Source organism: Centropristis striata, chromosome 5 (genome assembly GCF_030273125.1).
Source record: "Centropristis striata isolate RG_2023a ecotype Rhode Island chromosome 5, C.striata_1.0, whole genome shotgun sequence".
NCBI classification, from domain to species: Eukaryota; Metazoa; Chordata; class Actinopteri; order Perciformes; family Serranidae; genus Centropristis; species Centropristis striata.
Window position 1 is genome coordinate 31928188 of NC_081521.1, and position 14464 is coordinate 31942651.

The 14464-nt window shown below is 40.8% G+C and overlaps 1 protein-coding gene across 2 annotated transcripts; it reads left to right on the forward strand.

Moving 5' to 3' along the window:
- Positions 1-2053: 2053 nt before the first annotated feature.
- b4galt3 (UDP-Gal:betaGlcNAc beta 1,4- galactosyltransferase, polypeptide 3) lies at positions 2054-11294 on the forward strand. Of its 2 annotated transcripts, XM_059333841.1 has the most exons (9): positions 2054-2392; positions 2992-3069; positions 3147-3675; positions 3786-4021; positions 5223-5413; positions 6256-6378; positions 7341-7445; positions 8316-8647; positions 9063-11294. In XM_059333841.1, the coding sequence occupies exons 3-9, from the start codon at positions 3393-3395 to the stop codon at positions 9227-9229; spliced, it is 1437 nt and encodes a 478-aa protein (XP_059189824.1). In that variant the 5' UTR covers positions 2054-2392; positions 2992-3069; positions 3147-3392; the 3' UTR covers positions 9230-11294. The 2 variants fall into 2 exon arrangements, with proteins under 2 accessions (XP_059189824.1, XP_059189823.1); XM_059333840.1 differs by having other exon boundaries at positions 8316-11294.
- The last annotated feature ends 3170 nt before the right edge of the window (positions 11295-14464 follow it).

A 14464-nucleotide genomic window follows, 5' to 3' on the forward strand; every position in this document is an offset into this window, starting at 1 on the left:
ATAACGAAACTAGATGCAGCTTGCTTGTGGTGCTATAAGTGCCAAATAAATAAAAAGATAAATAAGCTCTACAGCAATGTGTCTTTCCAGAAATCATGATGGTTATTCAAGATAATCCACAGACTTTGTTATGAGTAGTTTAATGTAGGAAGTACTGTATTTTCTCTCTAGTATAATCCAACACAAACCTGCTCACAACAAACTCTGTCATTTTACCATTGAGGGTCTAAACATCCAAGACCAAAACTGTTTTCAACTGTAACACAGGTCTTTTTTTCATTGATGAAAATAATGACAATGCACTCAGTGTTTAATTAGATTTTTTGTGTGTCAGAATAGTGCTCATTCACAACAGATGTCTCAACAATTTATTGTCATTTTCCTCTTGTATTGTGAGATTCAATTCCACAATTTAATGCTCTTTCCCACAAACAAAAGAAGGGTGGGTTGAATTTCCAAAAAAACTCCTACTGTATATAAAACAATATCTATATAACAATATCTGCAACATTTTCTCACTGACAAAATAATATATTGGCGATAGAGAGTGGCGACTACTACTACTATGGTTTTCCCTAAAGAGATGGAAAATAATATTCTTCTGTTGCCTAATATTCCATTCAGAGCATTGAAGACCAGATTTACTTCACATTGGTGGGGATCTGTAATTACAGCAGCCCTCATTATTATGGGATGGATTCAAATGGAGCAGATTTATCCGGTAAACATTAATTCTGTGAACTACAGTAAAACAAAACAGGGTTCAAGTTTAGTAATGATGTTTATGCTGAATTCCGACCCTACTTATGCTATGCAACTTAAATATAATAACATCAGAATGTTAGCCTTTTTATGTGGCTGGAGTGAAAATAAACCAATCCTCTACATTTTTGGTTTCAGAACGATGAAGACAATTGAAGAACAGTTATAGGATAGAGGCTCTAAAGCTTTTTTCCCCCTTGACAACTGATGTTTTCACAAATTATGCACAGATGTTTAGGTATTCTGTTGTCTGAAGTGACTTGAAAAAAAGTGCATATAGCTGCTTTAAGTGGGAAAAACATCTCCGTATAGCTTGCCCCTGGACCCCTTAAACTTTGGGCTGAGCAATGAATGTTCACAACCCTGGTGGACCTAGGGGTGATCCCAGTGTCCAAATGTTAAAAAAAAAGCATGAAAATAACTTGAATGCAACAGTGGTGGATAAAACATGATACCCTCCAGGGTGGCTTTTAGTGGACAAAATGTGGTAAATTATCGCTGGTGCCCCACTGCAAACAGAAGGTTCCCTTTTTATTATTTACGCCCCTGGCCCTCAACCATCCTGAGTCCACCAGTACCCCCTGGTGCCTAATGTTTGAAAACCATGTGGCAAAAGTGCCTTTGTGGATGCCCTATGTGGTAAATGAAACATGGTGCCCTCTTACCAGGCATCTCTTAGCGGACCAAACGTAATAAAGCACCCTCCAGGGCTATTTCACTATAAATGTACGACAACTTTTTGTGTGCTGGTGGCCCACTGCATAGGCCTACTTGTTTATTATTTCCCCCTTCCCCTCAAACATCTTGAGTTCACCAGTGCCCCCTGGTGCCCTAATGTTGAAAAAAAAAAAATGCAGGGAAAGTGCTGTCTTGGATGCCCCTGTAGATAAAACATGATTAAGTGCCCTCCAGGGTGCCCTCTTAGTGAACAAAACGTAATAAAGAGCCCTCCAAGGCTATTTCACTATAAATTTGTGACAACTTTTTGTGGGCTTGTTCCAACTACAGCAGGTGCCCTATTTTATTATTTTTGCCCCTGCCTCGAAAACATCCTGAGTCCGCCCGTGGTTCACAATCGTTCACAATACATGGCTCCGCACCTGTTTTAAGCAGGTTTACTGATATTTGAAGGTTGTCTCTTTAAAGAAAATACATTTCCCTATAGCCTATGATGAACGAACTAACTTCCAACTTCTACTGATTAATAATCAGCATTTATTTTGTCTGGCAAACACGTTTGCATTCATCCCATCAATCATCAGTGGCTCAATAATTTTTATTTTCAAATGTACCGCTCAGCGCGTCACCGCGGCGCGCCCCCTGCCCATCTGATTCAATGATACAAAGATCCAGCCGTGTTTCGATGAGGCAGAGCGCACTTGCCTGTGTTGACACTGGACGGATATGCGGCGATGCTCTTGTGCGTGAACGCGTTTGCAGCGCTCTCTAAGCAGCTACGGAGAGATTTCGCAACGGATGAGAGATTAGGAGGAGGAGGAAGCGCGACCAGCATCAGAATTAGAAGAAAGAAACGCTATCTTTTTGTCCATCACGTCTTCTCGGTGGCAGCGGCCCGTCGATTCTCACAGGAAGCCGGGGGCTGGATTTGAAATGTCGCAGGGATGTGCTGGTGAGTCGGTTGCAGCTGCAGAGCTTGTGTGCAGCCTGAAATAAAAAATCAGGGAATTAAAAAGCAGCATTTGTGATCGACAGGAGAAATCTTGTAGCCAGGGATCCTGTCGAATAAATGTTACTGACACATTTAGCCACGTAAATATTGTCCATGATAGCCTGCATAGGCCTGACGATAGATGGTGATAGGCTAATCACCTGGTTTGAAGGCTATCGGTACTGATAACCATGACGCTGTTTCTGCTCTGCTGTGATCTATTTTTAAAATAGCAAATGGATTATTGTTTCCTGTCCCAGGAAATTCACCCTCAGCTCCAGTGATGAAGCCACGAGGCTTGCTATAGCATGTAATTGTTTGGACAAACATGGGGAACTGTGATGTTGGATTAATTTGATCTGCAGGCATCAGCGCCTCTTCCATATAAGCCCCATGGAAATGTCACTGCTGAATATAAGCCAGTCTAAATAAAGAAGCAAACATGACATTTGTTTGTAGCTGCTTGTCATTCCCCGGCTTATTTTAGCTTACAGTAGACCAAACAGTAGTGCTCAGACACATCTGCTCCTGCATTGATGCTTTCTTTCTTTTTATTACAGAGAGCTTGATGATGAAAGGAGGAAGAGGAGGAGAGAGGTGGAGTGAGCCCTTCCTTAATTAGACCCTTGCAAAAGCAGGTACCCGTCTACATTGATGTTGTGATATAATAAGAAGCAATAAATGAAATTAACTCATATTTCTTCTTCTTTCTCAGTGACGTCTGTGGTCAGGAGGTGATGGCAGTGCTGACTGAGCTTCACCACCACAACTACCCTTTCCTACAGATGAACACTCCCCTCCTGTAGTCTGAGCCTGCACTCAGCGCTCCTCCTTCCCCTCCTCTCCTTCTGCCTCCCCTTTCTCATATCTCACCTCCTCGTCCAGCTAACACTTGCTTCCCCTCCATCTCTCCTTCCCCCCACATTTGAACTTCATCATTCCTCTAAAATCGTACTTTATTATGGCGTGCTACGGACGCTCTCTGGACTCCCCGTGCACATTAGCCTTGCTGGTGGGCTTCCAGTTTGCCTTTGTTCTCTACTTCTCCCTTGGGGGCTTCAGAGGCCTGGTGTCCGTCCTGGTGCACACCACCGAGCCAGAGTTTGATTACTCTCGACCTCATGACGTCTATACCAACCTCAGTCATCTGGGAGTACCGCCTCCCCCGCCTCGTAACTCTGGCACTGGCCCCCCTGCCACAGGTCCTCCCCTGAGAGACTGCCAGATCCCTTCCCCACTGCTGGGTGAGTTAGATGTAGCACTACAAATGCATTTGCAATAAAATGCACAGTGAACAATTGTGTGGTGTTCTATCAATACTACTTTTAACACATTTTACTTTTCTTTCCTCCAGTTGGACCGGTGTCTGTGCATCTTTCCTCTCCTCTGTCCATGGAGGAGATCAGACAGAGGAACCCGTTAGTGTTGCCAGGGGGACGCTACCGGCCTCCAGACTGTGAGCCCCGCCACCACACGGCCATAGTGGTACCATATCGGAACCGGCAGACCCACCTCCGTGCCCTCCTCTACCACCTCCACCCTTTCCTGCAGAGACAGCAGATCCACTACAGCATCTATATAGTTCAGCAGGTCAGGTTCTGTGTGTGTGTGTGTGTGTGTGTGTGTGTGTGTGTGTGTGTCTATATGTTTTTTGTGTCAATACATAGTGTCTCTTTCCAAGTGAAAATGCATACTGCTGTGCTGGTGCAATATCCATACATTATTAGTGTGATACTAACACACCGATACTGGCCTGTTATAGGGTTATGGTAATGTTTTATATATTACCTGTGTAGACTAGTTTGATACAAATATATTTATCGAGTGATGAAATCAAATAATGAAATCAAACTTCTTATTTAAAGGGTCATTTCACCCGAATAAAACATACCAAAACACATTTTCTCACTTACCTCATGTGGTACTTATCCATGCATCCTTGTCAAAGGAGTCTGGTGACTTTGAATGGAGCAAAATGGCTTCAGTATTTCTTTGGAGCCACTTAAACCAGGGTATGCAACCTGCTGCTCCAGGGCCACATGTTGCACTTCAGGCCATATGCAGTGGATACCTGTGGCAGTGTCAAAAAACCCCCCCAAAAAATAGTAATTTGCACTTGTCCACACTGCATTCTGACAAAATCCTATTAATAATGCTCATTATGACCTATGATTAATGTTGGTTGGCTAATTTAGACTTTTATCTTCACTGTAAGGCTCAAAATAGAGTTTGTGGCTCCATTCTGGCATTTCTTTCTCTTTTTCTAGCCAACAATGGCTCTTTTGTTAATTAAGGTTGATGACCCTTGACTGAACTCATAAGGGTGTTTTTTACAACCCTAATTCCAAAACAGTTGGTGCGCTGTGCAAAATGTAAATTAAAGAGTGTATATTTGCAAAAAAAAAAAAAAAGTTTATCAGTTTGAACATCAGTTTTAACACAACTGTCTTTGTACAGTTTTCAATTGATTATATGTCACAAAGTATTACCAAATTACCACATTCTTTAGGTGGCTTAAATACGTTTTGCTGCTGCCCCTGGTCCACAGCAGTACATTGCCTAGCTTCTGTGTTGGTACTACTGGGTGCTTCTCCATCTACCGCCATTGCCCCCATCTACTGTCATAATGTATGTCGCTTCTCATGCAACCATGCAGCTGAACTGTAACCATAGTAACATAGTGTGAGATTATTTACCCACACATTGTACTCTCTCAAGCTGTATTTGTTGTAGACTTAATACATTTATGTGCATCTGAGTGTGTCCCCTCTGTCTCTGTGGCTGCCTTCAGTGGGGGAACGGCACTTTTAACCGAGCCAAGCTGCTAAATGTCGGGGTGCGGGAGGCTCTCAGAGACGAAGACTGGAGCTGCATCTTCCTGCACGATGTTGACCTGCTGCCCGAGAATGACCACAACACCTACACCTGCCACAAACAATTCCCCACACACCTGTCTGTGGCCATGGACAAGTTCAGATACAGGTAGAAGCTCAGTGTGTGGATGGGCTAGTGTTGTCAAATATATAGATTTTTGATACATACTGATTTTTAAGATTTGAAACGTTTTCAATATTATTTTAAGTACTCGAGTACCAGCTGCACTTTTCTTGCGCTCTCTCTTCTCTCCAACAGCGAGTTTTCCACATACACACCAACGCAGTGTCCACATAGCCCGCCCCTTATTAGCTCTGGTTAAATATAACCATTTTCAGGTTTTTGTTGGTGGAAGCTCATTAAAGTCAATAAATTGCAGACTGCAGCTTCAGTTCACATACTTACATTATTTTGCACTTCACATAACACATAAAAATAGGCCACTTCAAGAGGAAATAAAATAAAATGAAACAATGGATATGTTTTTTGCTGGTAATAAGTAAAAATTTCTGCCAATGGAAGTGAATATTTGCTTAAGATTTCTTTAAATAAGATTTTTATTAAGTGTAGTAAAACGGACAAATATATTTGGTAGGCTTTTGCTTTTTGCAGGGAGCTTCTTAATCTTTCTTAATTTAAATGTAATCTGAAATGTAAAACATTTTTTAATTATTGTCAATTTACCTGCCTGTCATTCAGCTGCTCCTAGCTAAGAAAATAAAAGTCCTTTTTGTTGATTTTACAGCCTTAATTTTTAACGTAAATGTAAAATTTTATGCCCTTATTGTTGTATACATTTTTCATGTGGTATTGAAAATGGTATTGCATATTGATATTCTTAAAGGTATTGCATCAAAGTTAGAAAGTCCAGTATTGTGACCACACTATATAAATGTGTTGTGCTGAGACGTTTTTTTAAAAACTGTACATTGGTGATGTGACCCTCCCAGGCTGCCGTACCCACAGTATTTTGGCGGCGTGTCTGCAGTGACCCCAGACCAATACATGAAGATGAACGGCTTCCCTAACCAGTACTGGGGCTGGGGCGGAGAGGATGATGACATTGCTGCCAGGTGAGTAGTGTAAATAGAAGAGAGATCCACATCCTGCATGACAGAACTATAAACTGTGCATGTCGACATGTGAGATGTGTTCAGCATCAGAACTACATCCACAGCCATTTCAGCCCCTCTGCTTCTTTTTCCCTTTCTACTTTTTTTGCTGTCTTTTTCTCTACTATTTTGTTTTTATCTCATGTTTACAGTTTCTCTACCAAATGTTTTCCTTTTCTTTGACTTTTCTTTGTGTCCTAACATCATCATTCATCTTCATGTCCCCTCCCACTGCTGTGGCTTTGCTGTGTGTCTCTTGGAGTGGGCTCAGTGAGTATGTTCGCATGGACTAGCTCGCAGATTTGGGCTGGGCTGCGAGTTTTCAGGCAGTTCTCATTTCTATGCTGTGGTCCCCACTCTCCACTCTATGGCTCTTCTACCATTTGCTAATCCGTTATGAGAGACTCTGAATGGAACAAGAAAATAAAAAAAAAGAAAAGAAGAAAAGCTTGCACTAATTCTTACACAAAGCTAAACTACAAGAACATTTCTGCCTTACTTTTTGTAACACTTTGCCTTTTGTGCATGATGTTTGCAACCTAAAATATATTATGTACTGGACATTCACAACATTAGTTACACCATGTTTTGATTGACTTAGATAACTGGGGTGGTACACAAGCACCAGAGATGGAAAAAGGGAACCACAGTTTTCCACCGCCTATAGGCCATAAACGTATGTTATTTTCATACTCGCCCACAATTCTGTGTTTGTTTTCTTTATTTTTGCTGCTCCTAAATATACCCCTTAGAGTCTAGATGTACTCAGAATACTTTAATTTATAGAAAATAGTATGGATAGTGAAATACCAGGCTTTGTTGATCTAGTTTTAACCTGATCCTAAGATTTAGATTTCCAGTTCTTTGTCTGTGAATGAGAATGTGCTGTTCCTGTTAACTCCTGTTGTGTGCTGTTTATCCAGAGTTCGCTTGTCTGGCATGAAGATCATGCGCCCTCCAGTGGCCATTGGTCATTACAAGATGATCAAGCATAAAGGAGACCGAGGCAATGAACAAAACCCACGCAGGTACAAATGGACACACTTGCAGACCCACAGAAATGATGTAGGGATAATTGCATTGGGATGTTTTGGACAAGACAGGCATTATTAGGCAGCATTATTGTCTTTACAGTAATGGATGTTTCATTTTTTTGTTGTTTCGTGTGTGATCAGAATTTTCTTCTGTCCCGCCAACTATTTCCATTGCCTCAAGCAAGAAAAAGCTTTTTTCAAAATTTAATGAGAACTGTTTTTTTTCTTGCTCCTACTGCTTCCGAAAGATTATCTTGATTAAAAAAACAAGCTCCCGCAAATCATCTGTAGCGCCACAAGTCACATTCACATGGGAACATTTTTCAAACATAATTAAACCTTGTTCCCCGTTGTTAGGAGCAGTTTATTAACTTTTATGGAAAAGTCTTTTTCATGTGGTACCATTAAAGAAATAATTCTACATTTTGGGTAATATGCTTATTAGCCTTGTAAAGTATAGAATTAGATTGATGGCAATCATTTCTCAGCTCAAGCTACAGCCAGGTGATGCTTTGCTTAGCATAAAGGCTGGAAACCTGTCCAAAACTAACAAAAAACACCTACCAGCACCACTAGAGCTCAATAATTAACATGGTATATCTGTTTTCTTTAAGCCATATGAAAGTGGAAGTGTAATGGTTACAAATTGTGGTCGTTATGTGCTGTCCAAGAGGTACTCAGATTTTCTGGGCATAGAAAGTAATTCTCTGCAAGAAAGTCAATACATCAGCATGGTATTGATCTTCTGACCTAACTCTTGGCAGAAAAGCAAATTAACAAATTTCCCATAAAGTCAAACTATTCTTTCAAAGTTTGACCCTGAAATGCATACACAAACCTGTGGTATCATGTTCGTCTTTCTAGATTTGACCTTCTGAAAAGGACCAGACTCAACTGGCGCTCCGACGGCCTCAACTCTCTGACCTACGAGCTTCTTTCCAGAGAGCTTGAGCCTCTCTACACCAACCTCACCGTCGACATCGGAGAAGACCCCCGTCTGCCCCCGGGGAAAGCGCCCATCCCTGTGAAGATGGCACCCCCTGTCCACCAACGTAGCACCAGCAAGACTGGGGACACAGCCAAACAGGAGAAGAGACAAGAGAGCAAAGGGAACATGACTGTGGCCGCGCCGGCTGGTGGAAAGACAGAACCTGCACAGTCAAAAACAGCAAATCAGACAACACAGGAGAAGACCGGTGTGGTAAAGTAGGACGAGGTGTATACAGATGCATCACATCTGTAGCATAAAGTGGCTTCCCTGTTCATTTTGATCTGAAAGACAAAATGGAGGAAAGCAGTGTAGATCTGTTCTGTTGTGGGACATAAAGTACACCAGCTTTCTGTGCTTAGTGCAGGTTAGGGATAGTTATGCAATGGATCAAATGAAGGAGCCTCTTTTGTCTACAGGGGTGCATTCAGGAACACGACTGAGTCACCTCTTGGTTTATCATCCACTGAATGTGACCCTGGCTCTACTGTCCAAGTCTGAGGCTCATGACTTAAATGAGGCCAGGAGAAGAATGGTGCACGACTCAGTTGTATCCACGTAGAGGTCCAAACAAACTAAATGAAACTGAGACAGCAACTATATAAATCTTTGCTCTTTTCCAGACATCGCGAGTCGTAAGCAACCCATCTGCTGCCAGCAGACCTGCAGCTTCATCCAGTTTGCTCCCAAAAAACTGCTGCTGTCAGTCCACCCCACTCCACGGTGGGTTTGTGTTTCTGTGCCTTCTCTCTTTTATGCGCGTTTTATAGACTGGTGTAGTTGCTTTTAGATGCTGACTTGGGGTTAATTTTACCTCTCCTGCCTCGCAGGCAAATGTTAGAAAGCAGGGAGGCTAAAGCTGATCCTAGATCAGGGCAAGTGATTTGTTCCAGGACTGCCGTTTTATATCTGTGTGCATCGATTAGGCGCTGACCAACTCCATAGTTATCGGACAATTCTAGAGTTTATATTTATATAGAGAGACTTCTTTATTTGTTTACTGATTTTATTTTACTCGTCCTTCCTTACAGTCTGGTGCCTCTCTCTCTCTCTCTGACATTTAGTTCCTAGACAATCAAATCATATGAGAAGATAACTCTTTATCCAACCACATAACAAAGTGAGGAAATATTATCATGACTATTTCTACACCTGTCAGATAAACATAGACTTGGCATGATAGTTGTTGTCTAGTTTGACTATACTCTTGATACATGGATAGACCTGTGCTTCTGATATTATCTGTGATTTTATTATTTTTCTTTTAGACTAGTCAGGTATGGGGAAAAAAGCAAACTTGCAGACAATATTGTAGGCACGTGACTACACATTTGCCAGTGTCAGATTGTATTTTAATAATGATAAAAAGTCATAGTTACATTAAAGCACTGTGTATAGATCTAGGTCAGCTTTTTACTAGAAGGCCTGACATCCTCACAGAGGGTCTTTAAGCATATTATGATAGACCCTGGGCATCTAAAAGCTATAAATGAGTGTCTGCGTTACTTGTCTGTCTTCATTCGCTAGGGTGAAGCTTTTATATCGTGAAGGAAAGGAGATGAGGAAGACGTATATTAGACCGAATTATTCACAATTTTATTCTGAGGGCTGATGAATTTGGACATGTGGGTAATTTATGTTGACAGATCAATTAACATGTACTTTACATCTCTGAGACATTCATTTTTTCATCCATTTGGAATGTATTTTTTTGAGTTTACCTTTTGTGAAGGAAGAGTTTTCATTTTGTGGATGTTGACTTGAAACTGATCACTCGGAAGAAATGATTTCTTGCTGCTATTTGACTAGGGAAAAGGTTATTAATCAGCTTGAAAAATGACATATTGTAACACTTATTTTTTTTCTGGTGTGGAGTTGTGTTTTATCATACTAACAAGTAATGTATTTTGCTAATTTGAATGTATTTAATTTATTAATTTATTTATTGTCACTGATAGAACTCAATGCACAGATTTCTATGTGTTTTAGGGGTTGATGCACTGTTCTCCATTGTGAAGCAGATGATTCCCTTTATTCTATGTCTTATGTTTCTTAAGTTAACATCGTGCCTCATGAAATAAGCCCATATTACTAAAGGACTGACTGCTGGGTTATATGTGAGCGCCCTCAAGTGGCATAGTTTGGCATAGCGCCAGCCAAGAAGACTCAAGGAACTGAATGAAACTGCAGTGTTGTGACATGAATGTTAATAGTTAACGTTCGCCATTCACAGGTTTCAGCCAATCAAATCTTTGCATTGCTCTGCGTGGAGGGTTTCTCATTTGTGTAGTATCACATGATTAATTCTTGCAGCTTAAAGGTGTAGAGCATCTCTCTGAATTTCACTGGTTTTCACAACCAAAAACTACATGGTGAGTGTTTATGAATGGATATAGTTTTATAGAAGGAGTCTGTGTTTATTTATGATAAAATAGACGAAAGAGTGCTGTACAAAGAGACCGTCTCGACAGAATTCATTGAGAGATAATACGGCCCAATTTCTTAGCTTTATACTACATAATAGTTTAGTTGCATATCAATAGATAATATATCCTCCATATATCCTTTTGCCTGGAGCAATACCCTGTATGACATGAAGCAGTGAATTATTGAAAGCTTTTAAGGATGTTATGTAATCTCAGCAGATTAATCAGTATACTGTGTGCTTACCTGGAGATTGTTCTATATTTAATAAATAGGCTAGTTTTATAAAGGATGTTTTCGCATAAGTATGGGAAAATATGTACTGTGTAGTTGAATGCAAATTCAGTAAACAGGATTTGGACTTCATGGCAGCATTTTTTATTTGAAATGTTCAATTGATCATGGGTTCATTCTGTCATTAAAATGCCTGACTGGAAGGAGGGGATGTTCATGTATTCATGGCAAATGGGATGTAATTAATAACCTGCATCACTCATAATTAAGGACCCTGATATTTTAGCATCATGCAGTGATACCTGTCGTCATCTTAGGTTGCCTTATTTACTGACCTTGTCTAAAATATGAAAGATTGTGTGTGTGTGTGTGTGTGTGTGTGTGTGTGTGTGTGTGTGTGTGTGTGTGTGTGTGTGTGTGTGTGTGTGTGTGTATGAGGGGCATTTTATGCCAGCACACTATACTAAAACGCGTGTACAGCGCCTATGCGATGACATCAAACGTCTAACGTGCGCGTGTAAATTCCATTCACTTTCAATGGACAGACAGGCGTCACGTAGGCGTCACGCAGACGCTGTACACGCGTTGTTGCACATACGCCTACGTGACGGCTGCGTGACGGGTGAACTACGCCTCAAATACGTGACATGAAGACCCGCGTGACTGTTAAGTACAATTCTACATAGGCGTACGGACACGCGTATTGCGAGTACACCAGATAACATGGGTGACGGGTGAAAAGTGCCACTAGCGAACGTAGTGGACGCCTGTGTGTGTGTGTAACGTGTGTAAGCCTATAACAGTTCAGCTGTTACACAGAGTCTCAGCTTCATATGGTATTGTTTATAAGAAAGCACAACTTATAGATGAAGAGAAAGACTATCTCGTACGTACCAGATAAACTTAACGTTTTTCCGGCCAAAACCGGAGGCTTAATTAGCCTGTTTTAGGAGTGAAAGTCAGCAAAATGCAGCTTAAACAAAATGTTTTACCTCATTAGTTAACTACGAATGTCTGTAAAACATAATGGGACTGAGCATAAGTGCCGAATTGGGTTAAACAGTGTAGATATAAGGTCCGATGGAATCATATTGTGAACGGACTGCTGTCCACATGGCTACTGAATATTCATTAGATAGGTCCGCATGGCTACTTAATATTCAGGGGTGACAGCGATTACGGCTTCTGCAGGCAGGTAAACCTACCTAATTACAGCTGGTGCGTAATGAACTGTGTGTCCGCGCGCGAAGCTGGGAACTGGCTGTGAGCGTTGCACTTTACTATTAGCCTACTATTTTTAAGTAGCTGAAATTATTTTAATTATCCCTTTCACCCTTGCTATCATTAAATATCAATTCGATATCATTCAAACCTAGAGAGAGAGAGAGAGAGAGAGAGAGAGAGAGAGAGAGAGAGAGAGAGAGAGAGAGATTTCGTTAACAAGAAAATAAAAACTGGCCTGAAAATAATAGAAATATCCTGACAGCTCTGTGGGGGCTTGGAGTTCATCTGTAAGTTGTGCTTTCTTATAAACAATACCATATGAAGCTGAGACTCTGTGTAACAGCTGAACTGTTACACAGAGTAACACACTGTTAACGTACACGCGTTACACACACACACAGGCGTCCACTACGTTCGCTCGTGGCACTTTTCACCCGTCACCCATGTCATCTGGTGTACTCGCAATACGCGTGTCTGTAAGCACGCCTATTAATCAGACTTTATGCTGGCACAGGCGACGCATTCTAGGCGTTTAAGTATAGTGTGCTGGCATAAAATACCCCTCATAGTGTGTGTGTGTGTGTGTGTGTGTGTGTGTGTGTGTGTGTGTGTGTGTGTGTGTGTGTGTGTGTGTGTGTGCGCGCGTGTGAGAGAGAGAGCAAGGTCATCAAAAAAGGCAACAGACACAGTGAACTCTGATGGACGGTGCTGTGACAGAAAGCAATGTGTATTCCAATAAAAACACAAAATCAAAAAAAAAAAGTCTCTTTCCACATATTCTTATCAAACACATTTATGCAATGACATTAATGTGGACGTACACACACTTAAACACACTGCACTATAAATACTGCACTTACCCTCCCACAGCACTCAAGGCCTCTTAATGAATACAGGCTTTAGCATTTTGATTAATGCTGCTACAGCTTGAGATCAGATGTTTATGCTAGCTGGTAGATTAGCAGTCATATATCATCAACACATGCTGGAGAGCAATCTAAAACTGCACTAACCTGTTACATCACCCTGTGTGTTGCTTGGTGCTCTATGTGGGCATAAAAAGCAGGATTAAAAAGTTGCATATGAGATCATACCTATAAATAGACAGTAACCCCCAGCGCTGTATGTTCGATCCGTTTCATAATCTAAAATGCTGTATGAGTCACTGAGACAGGGCAAAACACAAAACTGGGTGCCGTAGAGAGCACCTTCCAACCAATTTAAATGCAACGGAAACACAGACTGCAGCCTCAAATAGGATCATAGAGCAGAAGTAATACCCCTGATACTATCAACAAAACCTGAATATAACAGGCTCCACAAATACACAAAGCTGCTGGTCTATTGTAGTTGATAATACTAACAGGTGCTTTATTTTGTCCAGCCTTGTGAGATTGTCTTAAGATAATCAATTAGCTAACATTAGCCATCATAGGCTAAGAGTATATTTTATTGCTTATCAACTTAACTTTTAATTTTATTTAAAAAAAAAAAGTGTTATATAAAGTTCCATAGTTTCACTTGACTATGACTATTATGGCTGTTTTCTAGCTAAACCATGTTAGCTGTACCATATTTCTGGTGTTTGATATCACACATGGACCTGAATCACTTGCAGTTACTTCATGTTCTTTTGCTATGTGAAAAAAAGAGAAAGGTTTAATAAAAAATATAATAGTGCTCTAAACTGTTTATATTAACCACCTATACATATACACGGTTGCTCATAAAGTTGGAATAATTTTGTTTGTGACAGGAGCAAAGGCGGTAAGAAGACGTATAAAGAGCAATAAAGTCTGTGTGCTGAGAAGCTTTGGATGGATGGATTGACTGAGGTGAGGAGGTGAGTGCTGTGTCCTGTGTGAAATCAAAAGTCATGTTTTTAAAAAGTCAGCAATTTTGCAAGTACGTATCCGTGTCACACACTGGGTTATGTAGCTATTTTAACCCAAACCCCAATCTTTTCCCAAACCTAACCAAGCAGTTTTGTTGCCTAAACCTCACCATTCCATTTCACAATGCTAACCATGTTTAAACCTCATGATGTTAAATAGAACAGTTATATATTTTGTTTTGGGAGTCACTGGCAAAGAACCTATTCTGTTGTTTCAGTATGAGGGCGTGTGGGATCCAGTGTGGGACT